At 54.5% G+C, this 21,134-nt stretch overlaps 1 protein-coding gene across 9 annotated transcripts in view; it reads right to left on the minus strand.

Annotated features, from left to right (window-relative positions):
- Window positions 1-21,134, minus strand: part of ppargc1a (peroxisome proliferator-activated receptor gamma, coactivator 1 alpha) — a 160,731-nt gene that overhangs the window by 4,360 nt on the left and 135,237 nt on the right. For 3 of the 9 annotated variants that reach the window (XM_057026028.1, XM_057026031.1, XM_057026033.1), the window contains exons 3-11: window positions 13,560-13,754; window positions 12,630-12,755; window positions 10,466-11,732; window positions 9,595-9,640; window positions 9,316-9,389; window positions 5,156-6,356; window positions 3,547-3,639; window positions 2,787-2,907; window positions 263-384 (exon numbers count right to left, since the gene is read on the minus strand). In XM_057026028.1, the coding sequence (XP_056882008.1) occupies window positions 263-384; window positions 2,787-2,907; window positions 3,547-3,639; window positions 5,156-6,356; window positions 9,316-9,389; window positions 9,595-9,640; window positions 10,466-11,732; window positions 12,630-12,755; window positions 13,560-13,754 (3,245 nt within the window). The remainder of the gene's footprint in view (window positions 1-262; window positions 385-2,786; window positions 2,908-3,546; window positions 3,640-5,155; window positions 6,357-9,315; window positions 9,390-9,594; window positions 9,641-10,465; window positions 11,733-12,629; window positions 12,756-13,559; window positions 13,755-21,134) is intronic. The other 6 variants (XM_057026029.1, XM_057026032.1, XM_057026035.1 and 3 more) reach the window with 4 other exon arrangements.

Raw genomic sequence — 21,134 nt, forward strand, 5'->3', positions numbered from 1 at the left:
GGAAGAATGCTCACTAGAACCATTTCGGGTTCTTTGGTTTGATCTATCGCAGGGTTCTAAAGAATTACTCCAGGGAACACCTTCAGCAGGGTTTATCCAGAACCTTCTCGAAGGTGTCAAAACAAATCAAAAGAAAGTTTTTGGAGGACTCATTAAGGTTCCACCGAGAACCCTCCCCGCGAGACCCTTATATCTGAACGGACGGGCAGACCCGGCAGGTCTTTGTCTCGGACCTTCGACCGGAGAGCAGCTGCAGCCTTACCCGTCGTCCCTCAGGTTCACCGCACATTCTTCAATTTCGCCAAAGACTTCAAAGCGGCGCTTCAGCTCCGTGCGCGTGCAGTCGGACCTCAGACGCCCCACGTACACGACCCGTCTCTCCTCCTGCTCGTTAAGAGAGAAGACAGACATGAAAGCCGCAGATTAAAGCTGGAAGTCTGTTGTTTCTCATCACCGAGCCTTAATGAAAAGGTCCTGATCACGCCGGTCCATTCGGGAGACCTCTTTTTTGTCCCGGCTCCGTCAGCCTCCGTCTGCCGTTCTGCCTGTGATTGGTTCAGCTTGCTTCCTGTTATCTGATAAAGTTGCCAATAGAGCACCCTCGGTCCGCCTCGGCAACACAATTCCTTTTTTTTCCCTCTTCCCGACTCATCAGCCGGAGCGATTTTTATCAAATGATGTCTTTAAGTTTGGGGGCTTCTGCTAAAAATAAAAGTGCACGTAGACGCAGGCGGACATCAGCAACAAAAGTCTTTTCAACCTTCAAGCGTGGCGGCTCAATTCTCCGAATATTGGGATATTCATTTCCAAGAGAGCAGGCGAGCCACGGGGCAGGAAAACGTGGATTTCCTGAACCTCAGAGGACGTCGGGGTCATCGCGGTATAATTCTGGGACAAACTGCGTCGGGCAGCAATTACAGCTTTTGAGTAATTTAATTGCATCTGCTAATCATATAACACAGAAAAAGCCCGGAGCTAAAGTGCTACGCTGTTATTTATTTATTCGCTCATTCGTTTGCCATGACTGGAGGGAGTCCGCCGAGGCCCGACGGAGCGTTCAGAGCAGAGAACACGGATGTAAATCAGTAGCCTGCCGCTAAACTCAACGCTCACCTTTGCCCACTTTGGCTCCTTGTTTATGAAAAAGGACTCAAAGCTCATTGGTGTTGAGAAATATCCTGCACGTGGAGACACAGCAACCAAGCAAAGACGTGGAAAACGGAGGGAAAACAGAGAGAAAACAGAGGGAAATTGAGGGAAAACAGAGGGAAAACGGAGGGAAATGGAGGGAAAACAGGGAAAATGGAGGGAAAACAGAGGGAAAACGGAGGGAAAATGGGGGGAAATGGAGGGAAAATGGGGGGAAATGGAGGAAAAACAGAGGGGAAATGGGGGGAAATGGAGAGAAAACGGAGGGAAAACGGAGGGAAAATGGAGGGAAAACAGAGGGAAAATGGAGGGAAATGGAGGGAAAACAGGGAAAATGGGGGGAAATGGAGGGAAAACGGAGGGAAATGGAGGGAAAACAGAGGGAATACGGAGGGAAAATGGGGGGAAATGGAGGGAAAACGGAGGGAAATGGAGGGAAAACAGAGGGAAATGGGAAATGGAGGGAAAACAGAGGGAAAACAGAGGGAAATGGAGGGAAAACAGAGGGAAAATGGAGGGAAATGGAGGGAAAACAGAGGGAAAATGGAGGGAAATGGAGGGAAAATGTGATTTCTGGAAAAGAAGCCAGTCAAAATTCTCCTTTTCCCTCTTTATTGCTCGTGTTTGAGACCAAACAGCGAGCGAGTATTTGCTGAAGTAGGACTTTAGTTGCTGACAGCTGATAAACTGGCGGCCTTTGCGTGACGGCACCCTGAGGGCCGCCTGAGCGGGAGACAGACGGACAGACAGGACGGGAGGACACGCTTTTCCGAAACCCGCATCTGACAGCTCGAGCTGCTCCTAATTGTTTGTCTTTCTGAGGAGAAATGTACGCGCGCCGAGTCAGGTTTGCACTGCTGCATCATTTAATGCGCCCGTTAGCAGCGGGTGGCGCCGGCGTTCCCTCCCGGCTGGAAGCCGTCGGTAATTTCACACTGAGACACGAGGAGATTGATGAAAATTTGAAGCACATGCAGCACAGGGGTCGGTTCCCTTTGTCTTTTGGACCTCGTCGTCTTTTCCCGGGTTTCTGTTTTTTGCGCTATTTTAGCATTTTACGCCCGTGGTGTGATTAATGAGACTCGACACTGTTTCCACGCAGCCGAGGCGTTAAAAATACACAAGCCTGAGATAAAGAGGAAGGGCCTGTCGCCTGAATCATTCAGGAACGCGCTGGCGCGGGCTGACGGAGGGCCGTGCGACATGCGCTACAGCTACATTTATTGGAGAGTAATTCATTTATTTACGATATCTAAATAACATGCATGGCGGCAACAGAGGACCCTCAGGCTGACTTCATCTGTGTTAGCATTAGCAATGCCTTCCTGATAATGTACAACAGCTTTGCTAACTTTAGCACTTTGCCCTCACACACTCGGCTATTGGTGCTAACATGATATTTACATGTCAATTCCTGACAGGAAGAGCTGTTTAATAATTAATTTTCCAAGATAATGAGACAATTAATCGATGTACTCCTGGACGAGTTGCACAACCATGGTAGCATTTATAGCAGATATTAAAGTGAGCAGGATAAAGTTCACCGGAAGATCAAAAGCTGTGTTGTAGTTTATTACAATGATGATAATTAAAGCGCAGTCGCCTGATCGACCACATGATATAACAGCAACACTCACTATTGCTTTTTGCCGCTGCTTCTCCCTCTGCTCGGCCCTCTCAGACTCCCGCTTCTCGTAGTCCCGGCGGTACTCCTCCCTCTTCAGCCTCTCGTGCTGGTACTCCTCATAACTGTCATACCTGCACGGGAAAGCAAAGACGCTGTCATCACTGTCCTCGCTCGTCCTCTAAATTCACCCGTCCCGTTGGCGCCTATGAATAAGAAAATAGCTGGCAGTCACCAAGGACTCGGCCCAATGTCGGTGTGAGGAGCCAGTAAAGAGACATGTTAATAAGACGTCTCTTCGCCACGTCTATGATTGCGGCGCCCCCGCTGGAGAGGCCCGCGGGAGCGCCGGCGAGCGGCGCGGTCGGGGAGCCGGCCAGCTGCAACTGTCAGCACTACTTCACATGTCATTACTTTCTGCTTAGTTAGGGCTTCATCAAGAAGGAAAGTGCAACTTTCTCCTCCCCGCCAGCACCGCTGCAGACTCCCAGAGACATGTCCGTTAAGTCCCGGACTGATGGGAGCCACGCTCCGGCGTGTCTGCTGCCATTAGCGCCTGTGAATGCCAAATCGGCTCGGAACTGAGGCGGTGTCAGGCTCTCTGCATATGAAACGGTCCCGTCTGCACAGGCACTTAGCAGAATCAGTGTCACCGCTGTGGCTGACGGAGGAGCGCGTCCCCACTAGTCTGATAAAACACCATCAATTAAACATATTTGCTGCGCGCCGCTGACGTGAGAGTGGAGGTGAAGCGCTTGATTGGGAGAGATCACCTTGGCCTGCGGCTGAGGGGGGAGCGAGGCTGAGGGCGGGGGCTCTTCTGGGTCCGGGAACGAAAAGTGCTGGAGTCTTGGTTGTGACGAGACCTGTGGGACGGCACACAAGAGTAAGCAAAACGATTCTGGAAGACATTTAAGAGCTTAGAGGAGGACCCTCGCATGGTTCCTGTCAGCACCTTTATTCCTCCCATCCGCTCACCTCCCCGTGACACCTCATTTGTTCTGTGCTTTGGCAACCAATTTAACTTAGCAGTTCTCTTATTTAGACATCGGGAACTGGGTTAATTCCAGATAAAAGAGCTCCAGAACTTTCCTCCGTGCCCGCTCGTGCACATGCATGACGCTGCCATCTATGTTGCATGAGAAAGCGGTCGATACGGCACGCTCTGGTGGCTCCACTCTGTACACCTGCACACCTTAAGCTCCCCGACGTTTAATTATTGAAGCGCTGCTGAAGGAGCCCTGAATTATGGAGGGAGAGGCGTTTGGGGAAGCTGACGGGAGGAAAGGAGTGCCGGTTCGGAAAGACGGAGGACCTGTGAGAGCCCGAACAGGAAGGGGATTTCAAGAACCGTTCTGTGGAAACTCTAACAGCAGAATATAAGAAGCCCCTTGTTGTGCCGCCTTCAGCCTTCGGCGGGTATCATCGGAACGTTTGTCGCTATCACACCGACATGCCTTGAGAGTATCGCTGTGGAATCTGTGAGTATAAGGAAGAGGCCGCCCGGAATAAAGTGATTCTATTGGCTCCGAGAAGTAAACTGACCTTTAGGTAATCAGAACAAACTGAGTCACTGCAGCGATGTCCCGGACTCAATGAACTGCTCCTGACAAACACAATTTCCTCACATCCCTCTCAGAGACTCCAGCTCGTCTCTGTTCTTCAACCCAAAAGGAAAAAAACCAACAACAACAAGGAGGCCTTCAGCTCTGATCAAAGGGAAGTATGGGAAATGTAGTCCTCTCACAGCGCTGTGATGATACCAGACTACAGTACGTCCCCGCAGCCTGGAGTTCCCCTTCATCTCTGGGGATGTGAAGGACACTAAAAACAACAGCTGCCACTTAAAACAATAAAGCCGACATCAAACAAACATAAGGAACATGCGAGGGAGCGACCGCAGGAGGAGACGCTCCTCTGAAGATAAGGAATTGAAACCGTAATCTTCACACGTCCGCAATTTTCTTTCTGTCGGTCGTGACACGAGGGGTTGTGCGGATTCTGTGTCCTGGGACAATGAAAGTGATCGGATTTAAAAAGAACGGAGACGGGAAACTCACTGCGTGGTTGCTCAGGACGAGCTACAGAGATGTTCAACTGATGGGGATTCACTCTCACCTCACTTCCCTCGTTAAACCTCTCGGTGTGAGACGTGCAAAATTACCCCTGCATTTAGTTCAGGCAAGGAAAAGACGAGCAGGGGGTCAGGACCCCACGCTACGAGCCTCTGGGGTCTCCCCTGCTTGGCAACCGGATCTGACGAGTGATCAGACCTGTTTCGCGCACCTAGGCCCGATCCCCTGCCATCACCGAGCCCCGAATTAGCCGTGCGGGTGGGCAGCAGCTAAAGTTCAACCAAAGAAGAAGAATTTGACAGCTTACCAAGAGGAGGGGCGTCGGTCGGGCGAAGAAGAGAGGGAGCGTCTCCGGTAGTGCGAGGAGGAGCTGCGGGAGCCGGAGCGGGAACGAGAGCGGGAGCGCGAGCCGGCGCTGGCCCAGCAGAGAGGCCTGCTGGGGGAGAGGAGCAGGGAGGAAGGTGGGGAGACGGAGCCTCGCGAGGGGGAGCAGCTGGAGGGTGGAGAGCAGGAGGGGGAGCATGGAGGGCAGTCAAAGAGGAGGTCCAGCGGGGTGCCCTCCCACGGGTACAGGAAGCGGCTCACGCGGCCCTGGGTCAGCTCCAGCTCTTCATGGAAGGGCAGGAAGCCTGAATGCAGGTAGCTGGAGCCAGGCAGCCTTTGGGAGTAGTAGCTGTCCTCACCCCCCTCCAGGGACGGAGCGGCCGCGGCCTGATTTGCATGGCTGGGGGGCTCTCTGCCCTGGCTGGCCTGGCTGTAGAGGGCTTGCAAAGGGTGGCCAAAGTGCTTATTGAGTTCTGCTCTGATTTGGTTGTCACGCAGGAGCTTCCGGCTGATGGCACAAGTCTGCAGTCGGTCCTCGTCATCCCCTGAGGGGGTCCGGGCGGAGCCGAACCCCCGCGCAGGTGCTGCTTTTCCATCCACAGAGGACAGATCCTGCTGCTCGGCCGAGGGACCGGGAGGAGGTTTCAGTGAAGGTGATGATGAGAAGGGGGAGGAAGAGGATGGCGGCATGGCCGAGTCTTTACATTCCACGCGCCCGTCCTCCACTCGGCCTACGGTGGGCACAAGTGCAGCGGCGGCGCCTGAAGCGACGCTCATCGCAGCTGTAGTCATGGTAACAGTGTCGGCGCTGCTGTCCTTTTTGGCCGATGCCTGGCAATAGTCGTGGTCACTATAGCCGCGGGGCGCCGCCCGCTTGTTGTTGCCAGTGCTACGATGCTCCTCGGGGCCGCCCCCGGCCGCGCGAAGGGTGATGCAATAAGGTAGGGCGGTGGAAGCTTTGCTCAGCTGGGCATAGAGCTCAGTCTGTTCTGGACCCTTCCTAATGGGGCCCCCGCCCGAGGCACCCGGGGCCGGGGCCAGAGCGCCGGGGCCGGACTCGCTCAGCCTGGCTCGTTTGCACACAGAGGCTGAGGAGGAACATGAAGACAACTTGGTTTTGAGCGATGCTTTGAAAGGATTCTCTTGACTGGCTTTGTGTGGGGGCGTGGTAGGTGGTGTCAAACCTGCAGGGGGAGGACAAGGCAGAAGTTGGTGGGGGCAATAAATGGAGATGGAATCCTAATGCACTCTCCTCAAACACCCCCCCCCCCACCCATAAACTCTCATGCCGGTTTATGGACAGCGGATACTGATACATGCCTGATTAAAACACTGGCGTTCCCTTGCTCTAATCCTGATCTCTCTTTTATTGCAGCCCTGACAGGTTAATGTAATGCTTGGTGTAACTTAATATGGCGCTGCTCTAATACGGATGACTTGCCTTCTCCTTCCTCCCTGACCTTGGCTGGAGCCCCCGTCACGGAAAAACCTCAGCAGAGGAAAAACCCTGCAGAGGACAATTCCAATGGAAAAACCCAAGTCTTCCCATCAAACCTGCCTCTGGCCAATTGATCTGAATAAAACGCACGGCATATTTGTGGCTCCCTGAGACGATCTGGGCCTGATTTGGGGGGATTATCACTTGCGACCGCTTTCCTCGCGGCGCACCGCAGACCTAACCCTGTCTCTGATGGCGTGCCCTTACTGCCCGTAACCCCGCCGCCACGCCGCCCCCGCACACATCCTCCAGATTTACAGGCAGACAGATGGCAGTTATATGGGAAGTCCTGAGATGAGCCCACTTTATAGCATTGTTAATGCACTCACACAAACAGCCAGCGCCATTATTCTCTTTCTCGCCTCAATCCTCTCCTGCAGTCGCCCTCTTTTCTTTCTTCCCGTCTGCCTTCCTGTCTTCCCTGGATCAATTGCTACTCCTCCTGTTCCGCAGCATCCGATCCCATTTCGGTGTCACAGTCACTGAAGTCAGGCACTTCACAACACCTACGCGCTCTTCTGATTCTTTGCCTTTCGTGTAATGCACATCGCTCCTCTCTTGCCTGCTGAATCGCACCAAATTATAGCTATTTGTGTTAAACCCAGATCGAGTATTAAGAGCGCACGCGGGGAAGAAAGCTTAGCAAACCGAGCGCGGGGGCCTGAAATATAAACACGCAATTTTCTGAAAGCGAGGGTGCAGGTTTGTTGTCAAGTCTGGCAGAGAAAGAAAAGATCCGGCCTGAAATGTGAGACTTGTCAAGATTATCCCCGATGAACCTGCCGCCGTCCTTACTTTATTGATGCGGCAGGTTCCCGAGCATTAAATGTCGGTGTTGTTGCACCCTTTACAGCATTCCCAGCTCTGTTATGGAACCTGCTCCGGCTTCTTTAACCGAGGGAAACTTGCAGGGTCCAAATAAAGTCGCCCCTTCAACGTTGCCTGCAATAGCTGGCTGTGTCTGATGTGGCTAATCCTGAGATTAGCGCCCCGCTTCACGTCTTCCCGTCCCTCCTCTGACGGTGACGCACAGAAATGAGCGATGAAACGTGAAAGGAAGGAGGGTCGCTCCAGCACCAACGAAGCGCCATCTGTCCAAAATGGCGTGCATGTGGGGTCATAAACCGGGAGCCATTAGCGACGGGAATGAAATAAATCACAATTAGAGCAACGTGTGCCTCTCAGTCAAACGTGCCGAATGACGGATGGCGGCGCACAGCCGCGCGGCGCGCGGAGGAAAATGAGCCGGAGTGATGAAGCAGCTCTGCTCTTCAGGGGTGGAGCCGCGTAAACAGCAACGCCGCGACCACCCCCATGTCATGAGCTACAGTAATTAAACACAACACACATTAAGTGCAAGGTAAATATGCTAGCGTGGTGCAGATTAGGACAGAGAAGTCAGATCCCAGGGGTGGGGGGGGCGGCTTCACTTCCTGTTGTGCTGCTTCGTGTCGTGAAAGCAGAAGGTGCTCTGATTTAGCATCAAACGCGATGTTCTTGGGCTCGTTTGACTCTGAAGCACCACGAAGGTTAACGGCGCTCTCTTTGGACTAACGGCCTTTCTGCTAATGTTCAATCCCAGCTCGGCTCTGGCTCGTGATATTTGTCTGCGCCTGTGAAAACGGATGCGGTGAAAAGGACCGATGTCCAGGTTTGGTTATAGGTCACCGGACTCGTTCCCGTGCAGTAAAAACCAGGGAGAAATATTAACCACGTCAAATAGCTGCAGGGATTTAGGAGCCTTAATATATTCCATTCTTTAAACCTCAGCAGACGTGCCCTTTAACCCTGAATGCTTATCTACACCCAGGGGTTAAATAGCACTTCCGCCAAGGTCGGAGGGACAGCCGGAGACCTTGGCGGACGCGTCGCACATTTCCCTCCCCCATGAAGGCAGCGGTGGAGGAACGCGCAGGAACCGTGTCCCTCGCTGGTCAATGAATACAGGACGTGTTATCCTCAGGGGCAGCCATTTTATGGAATTAATCTGGGAATATCACGAGCAGAGCGAGACATGACGACCCACGGTATCGCGTCCCTCCTTGGCTTAATGTTGCTAATTACCGTCCGTCGCCCAGAACCGGAGACGTCTCGAGCAGGACCGGCGCGGCGCGTGACCCTGTCGCGGTCATGGCGGCCAAGTCGACCAGTTACAATTTAATAACAACAAGGCCGAAGCCTCGACTCCATTTCCAAGACACGCCCTTTACACGGCGGCCTGGACGTTGGGAAATTGCGCCCGAGTCAGCTGATCTAATTGCCTGTACGTCTGCAGGCCCAAGGTAAGGAAGGTACGGATCGTCCCCGCAAAACTGAATTACAGAACCAATTAAAGCAATCAGAGTGCCATTTCAATTTCCCTATGATGTGTGGGCTAAGTAAGCTGTCAGTCAGGGAGCATTAGGATCTGATAGAGGAAGAGGGAAAAGCATATTAACTCCTCTGTAAATGGGGGGAAGAAGGTGGTGGAGGAAGGGAGGGCTTTGCTAATAAACCCTGGAGAGATTGGAAAGCCTAATCAATACTCAGGCGCATAAAAACCTTCCCCTACGCCTTCACCTTGAACTCTGAACTCTGAAGGACCCACGGAGATGTTGGAGTTAACCCATGAGGTGACAAATGAAGAGCTGCGAGCGGGAACTTACCAGGGGTTCCAGCTATCTCCACACTCAATGTGCGTTCAATGGTTTTGTTCTCAAACGGTGATCCCTTGTGGTCACTGGAAGACAGAAACGACAGCGCAGCGTTTTACTTCTCCGGCACCAAATGAGAAGATGAATGTTTTATGACCTAAGAAATGGAAATGAGTCACAAAAACGCCTCCGTTTGGATTCGAGTCTACATCTGCTGCTGGCTTCTGTTTCGCCTGTTTGCTGCTCTTTGTTTTGCCTGGAAAATTATGTGGAAAAACTTCTCGCACTTACTTTGGAGACTCTGGGGTCAAAGGAAGTGGCAAGGTGGTTGGTTTGGCTGCAGAACACAAAGGAGCATGGGTAATTATTGATCTAGGTATTACCATCGCGGCAGAAGAGAAAAAGTCCACATTCTGCAACAGTTAATCTCAAATTGGCTCATTAAATGCAATTATCACTACAGAAACACTCATTAGAAGGTCTGACTACCAGTGGACAAACCATGACCTTTTGGAGTGACCCCACTTTAACTACTTTAGGATCGACTGTTTACTGTGAGGCAGGATGGAGTGATGGTGCTTACTTTACAGGTGGAGCCCGGTCAGAACAACAAATAGATCGGAATGGGACACAGACAAAGAGTGACGATGCCACAAACAAGACGCATGACAGTGGGTGAGCCCCTTCCTGGCTAATAAAGTCAGAGTAGCATGCACCAACAGCAGAGAATGGGAAACAGGTTGGAAGAAAGGAGAGTCAAGGAAGCTTGTGCAGTTGCCCGAGGCTCTGGCCGGCATTGTGCTCCAGCTAAAGTGAACGCGGCTTTAGTAGCGCGACGCTAAACAGGTTTCTGACTCCAAGCAATCAGCACACTGCGCTCAATCAAGACAAGGAGGACTCAAGGGTCACCTTTATGAACACAGCTGGGAGATAGATAAGAAGGCTTTCCCCCTTTTCCCACCCACCAGAATTGAAACGCCTCCAAGACTAGCGAAAAGCATCGGCTAGCAGGCTGTCACCGCTGCTCAGGCCCTCAGAAAAGGCTGTTAGACTTGCATTAGCATCGGGGTTAGATGTGAAGTCAAACAGGGAAGCGGTTAGATCAGGACAGGGAGAAGATAGAGCAGAGGTAAACCCAGTGGGGGGATGCAGTCTTGATTACCTAACAACGGGTGGCCCTGGTCGTCGGGGTGCTCGCGGAGTGCCTGCCTGTGTGGGTGCCCTTGCCCTTGTGTGGTGCGGGGAGGGGTGGGCTCTGCATTTCTAGTATCTGGGAAGAGTGGGCTTGGAGGACCTTGCGAGAGCACCACGGCAGGGCTGCCCGTAACAGGTTCATCAGCAGCATCATCAACATCATCATCGTCAGCATCGTGATCATCAACATCCTCCCCGAGGTTGAGCCACCCCGTTTCTAGTCCTCTCTTTACACACTCTTCAACCTGACTGCCTGTCCGGTCTCCAGAGTCTGTATTCCGTCCCAATTTGCCCCCCTTGCCTTTCGTGACCCACTTGACTGGGATCTTTGAGCGTTTCCCGGCCGATTTGCTCGGAAAACTGGTCGGAGGTTGGAGGAAGTGGGCTGGGTACTGATCAGGCCTCTGTTTGGAGGAGAGCAGCTGGCTGAGTAAAGGATGCCCCGGCTTCTCGTCTCTTTTTCTAATGGTCACCGTCACGTGCTTACGCGGTGCCCGGCCGGCGCCGTCGCCTTTACTGCGGCCTCGCCTGCCAAACCCTTCACTAGCTTGAGTGGCGCCCGCAGCCTCTCGGCAATGCTCACAGCCGTGACTCGCCTCTCGGGGAGGGAGGGAATAAGAATGCATATACCTAATAAACCTAGCGGCAGCCAGGCGGCCCACATCGCCTGGCGGCCTTCCTTCTTCACCGGGCGGCCCGTGCTCCAGTTTAGGGCAGGCGTGGCCGCAGGTGGCGTTTCTGTGGCCGACAGGGACGGACGCGCCCTCCGACTCCTCAAACCCGTCACCGTGACTGCAACGCTGCCATTTCCCAGCCCCAACACCAGCCACACTACACTCGCCTGCAGCCCGGCTCTCACCTCGCTGGTGATGCTGCTGCTGCTGCGGCGGCGGCGGCGGCGGCGGCGGCGGCTGCTGCTGCTGCTGAGACGATGCAGCCGACTTCTTCTTGGAGGCGCTGGAGGAGGAGCAAGATGAGGTGGAGGACAGGGAGGAAAACGAGGAGGTGGACGAGGAAGACGGCGAAGAGGAGGAGGAAGACTCGCCGAGACCCAGGCCACTCTTGTCCCTGCTAGCGGCGCCCCCCCAGGTGCCCTTGGCGTCGTTATTTTTGGCGTGCAGCAGGATGTCATCGGTGGCTGTCAGGTATTTCAGCAACTCGGTGCAATGTCGCCTCACTGGGCGGTTCTGCTGGCTGGAACCTCCCCTTGCTTTGCCATTCCAGGTGCTCTCCATCTACACAACACAGACGGGCGGTTAAGACAGTGTTTACCTCTGTTGTTTACAAAATATCTTTAAAATGCAGATAGGAAAAAGAAGGCGGCGATTTGCCGAAACGAAAAATAGCAAATACAATCTATCGGAGGCGGCGACCGAATGCTAACGGCCTGATTGTGGCCCCAAAAAAAGAAACGGCGCCACGGTTGATGGCCGGGACAGCGGCGGACGGCAGAGCGGCCCGCCCATCATCTTAATTGCGTGGCCCCGCGAGCGCCGCCACGCCACTCCGCTCGGCGCCGTGTCCTCCGGGAGCCCTCGTTCTCCGTGCTCCAGAAACGGGTGACTCAAAGGCACGGGATGAAAATAGCAACCGCGAGGAAGGTTGACGCACCACGTGCAAACACGACGCGCGCCCGGATCCACCCGGGAGCAGGAAGACGCCGAACGGGTCGGCAAAGCCGCGCTAGCGCTGATAAAACCTCCCTCCGTTTTGGAGACAGGACTGATCATTCGAGAGGCATCTAATGAGAACATCAAGCCTGATATTTTGATCTCGCCGTCTCAAGGCATCAATCCCGCTGCAAGAGTGCCTGTCTCTGCGCTTTCTCCCCCCCAACCGGCGCCGCACCACGGCGGCTAAGTGGGGGAGCTAATGAGACAACGGTGCCGACGCCTCGCCTGGAAAGCCCAACAGCAATCAGCCTGTTTTCATTATGAGACGGCCCCCCGGGACACGAGAGCCGAGCGGTAGTCTAACATCTTCTAAGGACGGCCACCAAAACACGACGGCAGAGGGAGGAGAGGGGGCAAGAAATGAGACAGAGTAAGAGGAGTGGGGGGGGGCATAACAGGACAAATCTGTGTTCTGGAGAGGAAGGAAGCGAGTGTGTGTGAGCGTGTGTGTGTCCCTACCTTGACGACGGCAGGTGGTGGTCTGATTCGGTGGTTGCTGCTGGCTGCATGGTTCTGTGCTTGGCCACCTGTGTATTGATTATAGCTGAGCTGGGAGTTTGCGGGTGCCAGAAGGAGCTTCTTCAGCTGTGAACAGGGCCCCAAATGGGGGGGGGAAGTGAGTGTTGTTGTATTCAAATGAGCATTTTCTTTCAATTAGACAGCCTGTTCTTCGTACAGACGGACGCGCGCAGACAAATTTGATTACACGCGGACATTTGTTCGAGCGCTTGCCTGCGGGCGTCAGCCAGGCTTTGTGTCGTTTTTCTTTAAAACTAATACTTAGCAGACAAATTACAATTGTTGGCGTCCCCCCCCCCCCACACCTGCGGACTCTGGATCCCAGAGCTTAGCTTCTTGATTGTATCTGACCCACCCAGACAATCGCTGTTGTTAGAAAGGACACGGGAAATATCATCTCTCCAGGTCGGATTTAGTGTAAACAAAGCAGGACCTCTCCGCTGTGATGGAGTAAACACTCCGGGCCATTAGGTTAAATGTCATTTGGAAGGGACCGGCATGAGGAATAATGGACTATAACTGAACAGAACGTTTTAGCCCAGATGGTTCGATCAGGTGGAGGGGGAACAGGACGGCGGAATGGGATGACTCGGCTGCACCGGGATCGGGAAAGATGAAGTTAGTCTTCCTGTTATGGGCACTTCCTTAGATGGCATGATGGTGGGCCTTTGGTATGGGTTCAACTGCCCCCCCCCCCCCCCCCCCCACGTCTGACAGACCAATGGACAGTGTTGGTGGCCAGGCTTTAATCTGGTGTCACCAGGACTTGGCAGAACAGCGCCCCCCCCCCAGCAGGCCCGGTGGCCGCTCCCTCCAAATAAAGCATGTTCCGACCTGAGAGCGACGGGAGGATGTTGCTGTTGATCTTACCAGGGACGGCTCCTCGGGCTCGGGGGTGCGCGGCGAGCCGTCGGGGGACGAGGGACAGCTCCTGTCACTGGCATTGGTCACGTCCCCGTCTGCCAGGGCCTCAAACGAAGGCAATCCGTCCTCATCCACCGGGATGCTGTCCAGGGTCTCTGTAAGCACTGCCAGCAAGTTGGCCTCATTTTCTTCATCTATCTTCTTAGGAGGGGGGGGGGTGCAGAGGGAGGGGGGGGGGGGCAAGAGAAATAGAAAAATAGGACATTTTAGTCAGACAGAAGGTGCATGTCATTTATTCGGAGCTCCTAAAGGTGGTGGGTGCTGCATGTTTCCATTGTTAACAGAAATCAGTTCTTTTTCCTTCATCCTTGCAGCCGCGTCGACTCCGTCCTGTCAAATTGTCTCCCTGTGCGGACAAGTGGAGCCTGTCACTCATGTTTTAAGTACACAGCTTACTGGACCAAAATAATACCCCCCCCCCCAGAAACCCATTACCAGGGCTGACACGTAGCGAGTACTTTGGGACGACAGGGAAGGGTCAGGCTGGGAAGCTGCGGGGGTGCCGGAAACAACGCCGGAAAGATGATTCCCCTCGACCCCCCCCCCCACAGATTGGCGAGAGGATTGCCTGGCTGTCAAGATGTTTGCAAGCAATCGGCAGATAAGGCGAATTACCACCCGCCGACACCAAATAAATGTGGTCTGTTTAATGTGCTGGCACGCCAGCCGAGGCTGGGGGGGGGCGGGGAGCTAGCATCAACATTTCATGACAAATAAAGTGCACGTTGCCACTCAGCGCCCCCCCGACGCCCCCCCGCCTGTTTAATGGGGGGATTAGAACTCGGCGTAAGACGGGGCCACGGGTACGTAAAGCCATGGAAAAAGAGGGACGTGAGCGATCGGCATGGGAGATCCGGTCGGCATAATAACGCGTGTGTAAAGTGACAACAGGAACTGGGAGTTCCAGGGCCAGCGAAGCCCCGGGGGACGCTAAGACAGTGGAAAGATAAACAGCACCATCACCCTGGGATGTTCCGCGGCCAGCTCCAACAGAACAAATCCCTTCATGCACATGGCAGGATTATTATCGCTCGGCGGTGGCGTGTGTGCCATCATCACGCTACCGGGGGGGCTGCGAACCATTCGGCAGATTCCCACTTGCATGACATCCGCCCACCCGCTCGCTTCCATTTACCCCATTGATTTTGCCCGATCACACACACACACACACACACACACACAACACAGATGTAACGATGAGATAGTCACAACTGTTAGCTGCCCCCTCCCTCCCGTCCCTTCAGTTTTTATTTATAGACGACACGGATATCTTGGACATCCAGTTAGCTAGCTAACAGCCAGTTAATCTGATTCGTCGGTTTAAATCAGGGGTACTCAGTCATTATTAAAAAAGATAACGAGTACATATTTCTCAGATAAGGCCTTGCAGGAAATTGCTGTGTATGAGGTGGCATGCCGTTTAATTACTTGAAAGGAGCTTCGAATCCACTGTGCTGGAACCCACTTTGACTGAAATTGCAACCATTTTCCAGCCACCCAAGTTATTACCTGAGCACTAAATGGGAGGGTATTAGCGGCTGATAAATCCCCCACCTTTCATTTGCCCAAACATACATCCGCGCACCAGAAATTGAAAATAGCATCACTTCAGATGACTCCAAATGAGTCTTTAATGAAGCAGCCGGCCGTGCCCGGGTGGGGCTTTATTCACCTTTCCGGAGCAACTTTAAATATGAGCATTCTCTGGGAATTTCAGTCTCCGTGACACCGCCTACATTAAAAGTTAAAAGACTCTTCAATCTTCCTTATGTCGCGGTTTAGAAAGGATTGGGAGCTTTCCGAAAACTGCGGCAGGTTCAAATATAGACGTTCAATCCTGTTTCCCAAACCTCCGCAAACTGAGAGGCTCCCCGCAGACACGACGTTCCCGGATGCGGCTCTGAAGGAGACGCTCGGAATAATAGCCGGAGTGGAGGTTAGCGAGGAATCCGGAATCTGGGTTAGGGAGTTTTTTTTGCTCACAAAATAATTATTTAACTGAGAAATTCCGGTTGGAACAAACGAAGCTGCCGGAGAACAAGGAGCGACGGAGTGCAGCCGGACTTCCTGAACAATGGCGCCCAGAGGGAGCCGACGGGATAACCTGGCAACCTGCTGACAGCCACGTCGACCGGAATCGATGAGGCAAAGGGTTCCAGAGAGGGGGCGAGGGCAGGAAGAACAAAGAACGGGGAGAAAAATGGCCTTGGCGGGAGTGCTGGCGCCCCCACCCCGCTTAATGGAGCTCGCCGAATTAAAGAGATCTTAACAATCCCGAGCTAATTGTGGGATCACGATATATTAACCCCATTCCAATTCTAAAGGGGACCATTTTGTGGCTGTTTTATTCCAAATGCCTCAATTACCCATAAAACATGCTGGCAAGCGCCGGCAGCCCCCCCCCCAGCTCCACTCCAGTCGTTCGTTATGAGGTGAGGCCCTTTTGTTATCGGGCCGGCTCGTCTTTGAGATCGTCCTTGCCTCCGAGTCTTTTATTGAGCTCCTCAGAACAGCTTTGTGTTCCAACAGATACTATTTGTGCAACTGATAATGGAAGGTGAAGGCAAAAAAAATAGCTAAATTAAATCTGCTAATTGCTTCTTGAGGATCCAGGCGCCCCAGCAAATCTGCCAGGGATCAAAACTTCAGCTTATTTTAGTGTGGAGTGTGTGTGTGTGTGTGTGTGTGGGGGGGGGGGGGGCATTTAGGTGTTAAAATAAGCCCGATGTGTGGTGAGAGGGGCAGAATGATGGAACCATCTGTGAATAATGCAGAGTTTCAACAGCAGCTGTCAGAAGCTTGAAATGAGCAGCAGAACGTGTGTCAGACACGAGATGTTGGAAGATATAATATCTGCCATTAAACGGGTCATCTGGTATTTAAAGTGCCCCCCCCCACCCCTTCACCCCCCCCCAGATAGACCGCCAACATCCGGCGAGTTCACGCCGAAAACATTCTAAATAAATTGCTGCGTAGATTGAGTGGCGGGGTTAAATCCGTCTCTTGACAATTTAATTGCATTGCTTCATCTCAATCTTTGCCCCCCCCCCCCCCCCACACACACACACACACCACACACACACACACCCCCACCCCCCCCCCCCCCACCCCCCACCCCGTCTCCTCTCTGCTCTGTCAGATTTCAGAAACATTTCCTCGGATAAAGTTAAGGCGCCGGCCAGGCCTCCTAATCAGGGCACAATGGCAAGCTGTTAGCGGAGGGGGGGCGGCCTGGAGGGGGGGCGGCCTGGGGGGGCGGCCTGGGGGGGCGGCCTGGAGGGGGGGCGGCCTGGAGGGGGGGCGGCCTGGAGGGGGGGCGGCCTGGGGGGGCGGCCTGGAGGGGGGGCGGCCTGGAGGGGGGGCGGCCTGGGGGGGCGGCCTGGAGGGGGGGCGGCCTGGAGGGGGGGGCGCCGGCTTGGTTGTATCGACTCGTCGCGTCTCCACGCCGCCGCCGCCGATTTGCTAAACAAATAATGTCATCCTGTGTTATTACCCCCGGCTCCCAGATTTCAGAGCAGATTTATCAACGTCAGCGGTGCGAAGGCGTCCGTCAGGCCCGACGGGTCGGCGCCACACGTGTGAGCGTGGGGGGGGCGAGGGCGAGGCCGCGGCGAGGGAGACAAATCACGGCGGCCGCCAGAGACGCTCGCTCATTTAGCACGAGCTCACCGAGAGGAAGCGAGCGTGATTATGGCGTGGACGCAGCGGCGGCCTAACCCTAACCCTAACCCAGGACCAGGACCAGGACCAGGACCAGGACCAGGACCAGGACCTGTGAGCGAGGGCGACTCCCAGGAACAATCCGAGTCTGTTAGCACGATATCGGCTGATCTGATGAGCGAGCGGGGGAGGGGGAGTAAGAGACACCATTTGGAGCGAGCCACAGGGAGACCGGAGCGCTGGTATCCGATCCCGACGCCGGCCCGATCCCAGCACGCCTCCTTCCTGTGGGAGGTTAATAGCGCCGCCCCTGCTAATGCTAACCCCAACGGCCACATTTCAGACCCGGTCCTGCCTGAACCTGCACCAACCCTCGACCCGATCCGGCGCGAAGCCTCCCCGCGCACGCCGCTTCCCCGAGCTGCTGCCGCTCCAGCCGCCCGACAGATGGTCGGAGCGGCCGTTTTCCAGCCCCGGCGAATGGCGTGCGGCGGTAATGACCGGACGCTCGCTTTTTGTTTTGGCAGCTCCCTCCCCGTTGGCTTGGCAGGAGGACGGCGCTGATTGCTGTGATTACTCTGACTTTGACTTGCTTTGACGGTCACAGCGGGAGCGTGGGGGGGTGGGGGGGGGGTGAAAACAGACATTTGGAGCCCAGGATGAGGAACGTTGGGATAGATGGTGATGTGTGATGAGGAATGCTGCTTCCGTCTGCCTTTTTTCCCGCCTAATGGCATGCAAATAGCTGTTTGCTTAAGTCGGCAGCTCTGAATGCGCACCGCTGTGGGAGGGGGGGGGGCTTTGAACACGCTGTTCTGCTGTTGATAAGGCGTTGGAGGAACACAGCGAGGGGGGGGATCGGGGCGCAGGAACGCTTCCTAATGTCCAATCTTTCCAAATGGGCTGGGCCACGTCTCCTGGCTGAGATCTAACCCCCCCATCAGCGCTCCAGCGCGCCTATCCACGGAACAATTACAGCCACGGAAGGCCGGCCGCTCCACTTCTGACATTTACATGGATTGGCGAGGGTGGGGGGGGCGGCCCGGACTTCCTGTTTCTTTCGCAGCGTTATTATCCCCTGCTGGCTCCGCCCCCGCACGCGCGCTCCGCTCTGACCTTTCCGGCCCTGCCAAGCCCATCGAGGGTCGGTGGCGTTTCATTTGTCACAGTAATGTCTTCCTCGGAACGCTGCCAGCGAGGGGACGGCGAGGGGACGGCGGGCGCCACGCCGGGACGCGTCCCTCAGCTCGCCCCGGCGTCCCGGCGTGGACGCACGCGCAGGCGGCCGCGGACGCCAGATCACAAATTTATGGTAATTGAAATGGAATAATCTTTTGGGGGGGGAAACGCAGTCGATTTGATTCAGCGGCAAAAAAAAGGTCGCCCGATTCAATTTGCACTCGATGGCGCGACAGGAAAACACCTGAAAGCAAACGATGTTATCGCCGCCGCGCAGGCGTCGCCACTTACCCGCCGCATCAAAGCTATTTGCTGATTGCTAAATAAACGCATTATCTTTTACCTTGACTTCTGTGCGCGCTCCCCGGCGGCCGCGGGCCTCTTATCCGCGTGGTGCCGTCGCTATCTGAGCGGCTCCTCCTCCCGCGCGGGTATCGGCGCCACATCAAAGGAGCCGTGAACCCCCCCGACCCGAGGACACGCCTCGAGGCGACCGCGAGGGAGGAGCGCTCCGACGTCTGGTGGCGCACGTTATCAACCCGAGGAACACGGCAAAGGGTCAGCGACCACTTGATGGCGAGTGTCTTTGCCAGCGGCGCAATCAGGTTAGCATAGCGCTACGAAGCGGAGCGCCGGGCCTGGGAATGGGCCTCGGGATGGAGCAATCAGGCGCTTCCAGGGCCCCCCATTACCCCGGAGCCACGGCCCCTTTTAAGCGCTCGCTCCTCAGCACGCATAAGAGACGTACCTTTTTTTGTTGCAATTTTTAGAAGAACACATTCACACTGGTTTGGAAAAAGCGGAAGCCCAGATTTTTCCTCATCAAATATGCGTAAAAGCTTCTGCGCTCAGTTCGGGCGGCGATTGGCTGGCGAGGGAGTCATCCGAGCCTCCCGTCCCTCGTGCCTCAGGAGAGCCTCGGAGAGCCTCTCCGGCTACTGGGGGCCTGTGTGGACTTAAACGCTTCGGGGGGAAATAAGCTGGGGCTATAAGCATGCAGCGCACATCATCAAACTTCGTTAGAATGGAGGAGGCTTTTTTCCTGCTCGGATGACAAAGCTCTCAAGGAAAAACTGGAGTGGGCAGAACGAGTCCGTCGTGCGTCCGGCGCCAAAAACTGCAGCCTGACGACGCGTTCAAATCAGCTCAGCTACATTATAGCCTAACGTGCTAGTTATATAGCTAGTTTGACAAAAAAAACACAGACGGGTGGGACCGAGGCTAAGCTAACGGCTGCCATCGTGTCTATGATGAAGCTACGCGCGTGAGCTAGCACGCTAATTGGGGAGGAACTCTCCCCACTCCCTAAAGCGGCCGTCCTTGGAACGAGGCTCCGGGATCGGGCTGTTGGTCCTGAACACGCGGCCGCGGGCACCTCGCGCTGACCCCGACCTGCCATGATTCCAGCCGTAAAACCACCAAAGCAGAACTTTCTGATGGCAGGAAAAGGCAGCAGAGAAAAGCACCCCAACACATTTGAATTGGATCGCTCGCCTATTACCCGGAACAATTCCTGCCCTCCTTTAGAGTCCCATTTGCCCACCGCCCACCGTCACGCGGCCATCTCGCCGTCGCTCTCTCATCGCTTTGTTTCCATCTTTCACTTCGCTCCGCGAATAAACGACTCCTTCCCGTCTCCTTATCTAAAGTCTAAACGCTACAAAGAGGGTCGCTCTTGTTCGGCGGCGGCGTTGCAGCATATTGCCGAGAGCGCGTGAGTAAATAAGAGTCGGGGGTGGATTATTGGCTTAGTCTTTTGGCCAGGTTTGAGTGAAACAGCCCTGAAAGGCTCTTAGCCGAGATTACCCCAGGTGCTATAAATAGCCATTCCCACCCCACACACACAGGGCAGGAAGTGATGCGACTGTTGTGTCTGGCCAGGGAAAAAAAGGCTATCTGATCTGTGTTCAGGGTGTCTCAATTACGCAAAGACACACGGAGCCTCCGGTGTGTTGGGAATCCACCAGGGGCCGGGATCAGCTGGGGCCGGCTCGCCAAACTGTGGCGCAATCAGCACAGATGGAGGCCCACTGGGGGGGGGGGGTGAACACACACCATAAAGACTGGCAATATGTTTAACCTGATGTGGTGTGGCCCCCCCCCACCAGAACGGCCAGAGGGGGAAGCTAAATAAATGCAGACTAAACTGGGCTGCAGGGATTCCTGAAGGAATCGATCCCGGATTAAAGAGGCCAAAATAGTGCCGTCGTGTTGGGATGCGGCTCGGCTAACAGAAGAGGCGAGCTAACGTGCTAACATGCTGACGCGCGCCCGCTCGAAGGTTAAATCAACACAGTTTCTCTGAGGAGACGACCCCGGAGGGCAATAAAATATGTCAAATGAGGAGAATTTACAAGAAAAGAGGAAGGTGAGCTAATGCAACAAGATTAAGCCGACGCTGGAAATTCTCTTCGTTATTTTGGAGCGGGACGTTTGGGCCGGTCCGAACTCCCTCCGACCCGCCCGATCCGACACCCCCTAATGTGCTGCTAGTGGTGTCCAGCAATAGCTAAAACTTGGATCGGAACTTGACGTGACACCGACACCCAAAGGCTGCAGCTAACGTTAGCCTTTAGCGCTCCTGTTTGTGTGGAAGCTGTTTTTCCGAACTGTCCCAGAGGGAACCTCCTTAATATTTCCCCTTCTTGCTTTGGCTCTCTCTCTCTTCCTTTCTTACCTTCT

The sequence above is a fragment of the Takifugu flavidus genome, chromosome 3 (genome assembly GCF_003711565.1).
Source record: "Takifugu flavidus isolate HTHZ2018 chromosome 3, ASM371156v2, whole genome shotgun sequence".
Taxonomy (NCBI): Eukaryota; Metazoa; Chordata; class Actinopteri; order Tetraodontiformes; family Tetraodontidae; genus Takifugu; species Takifugu flavidus.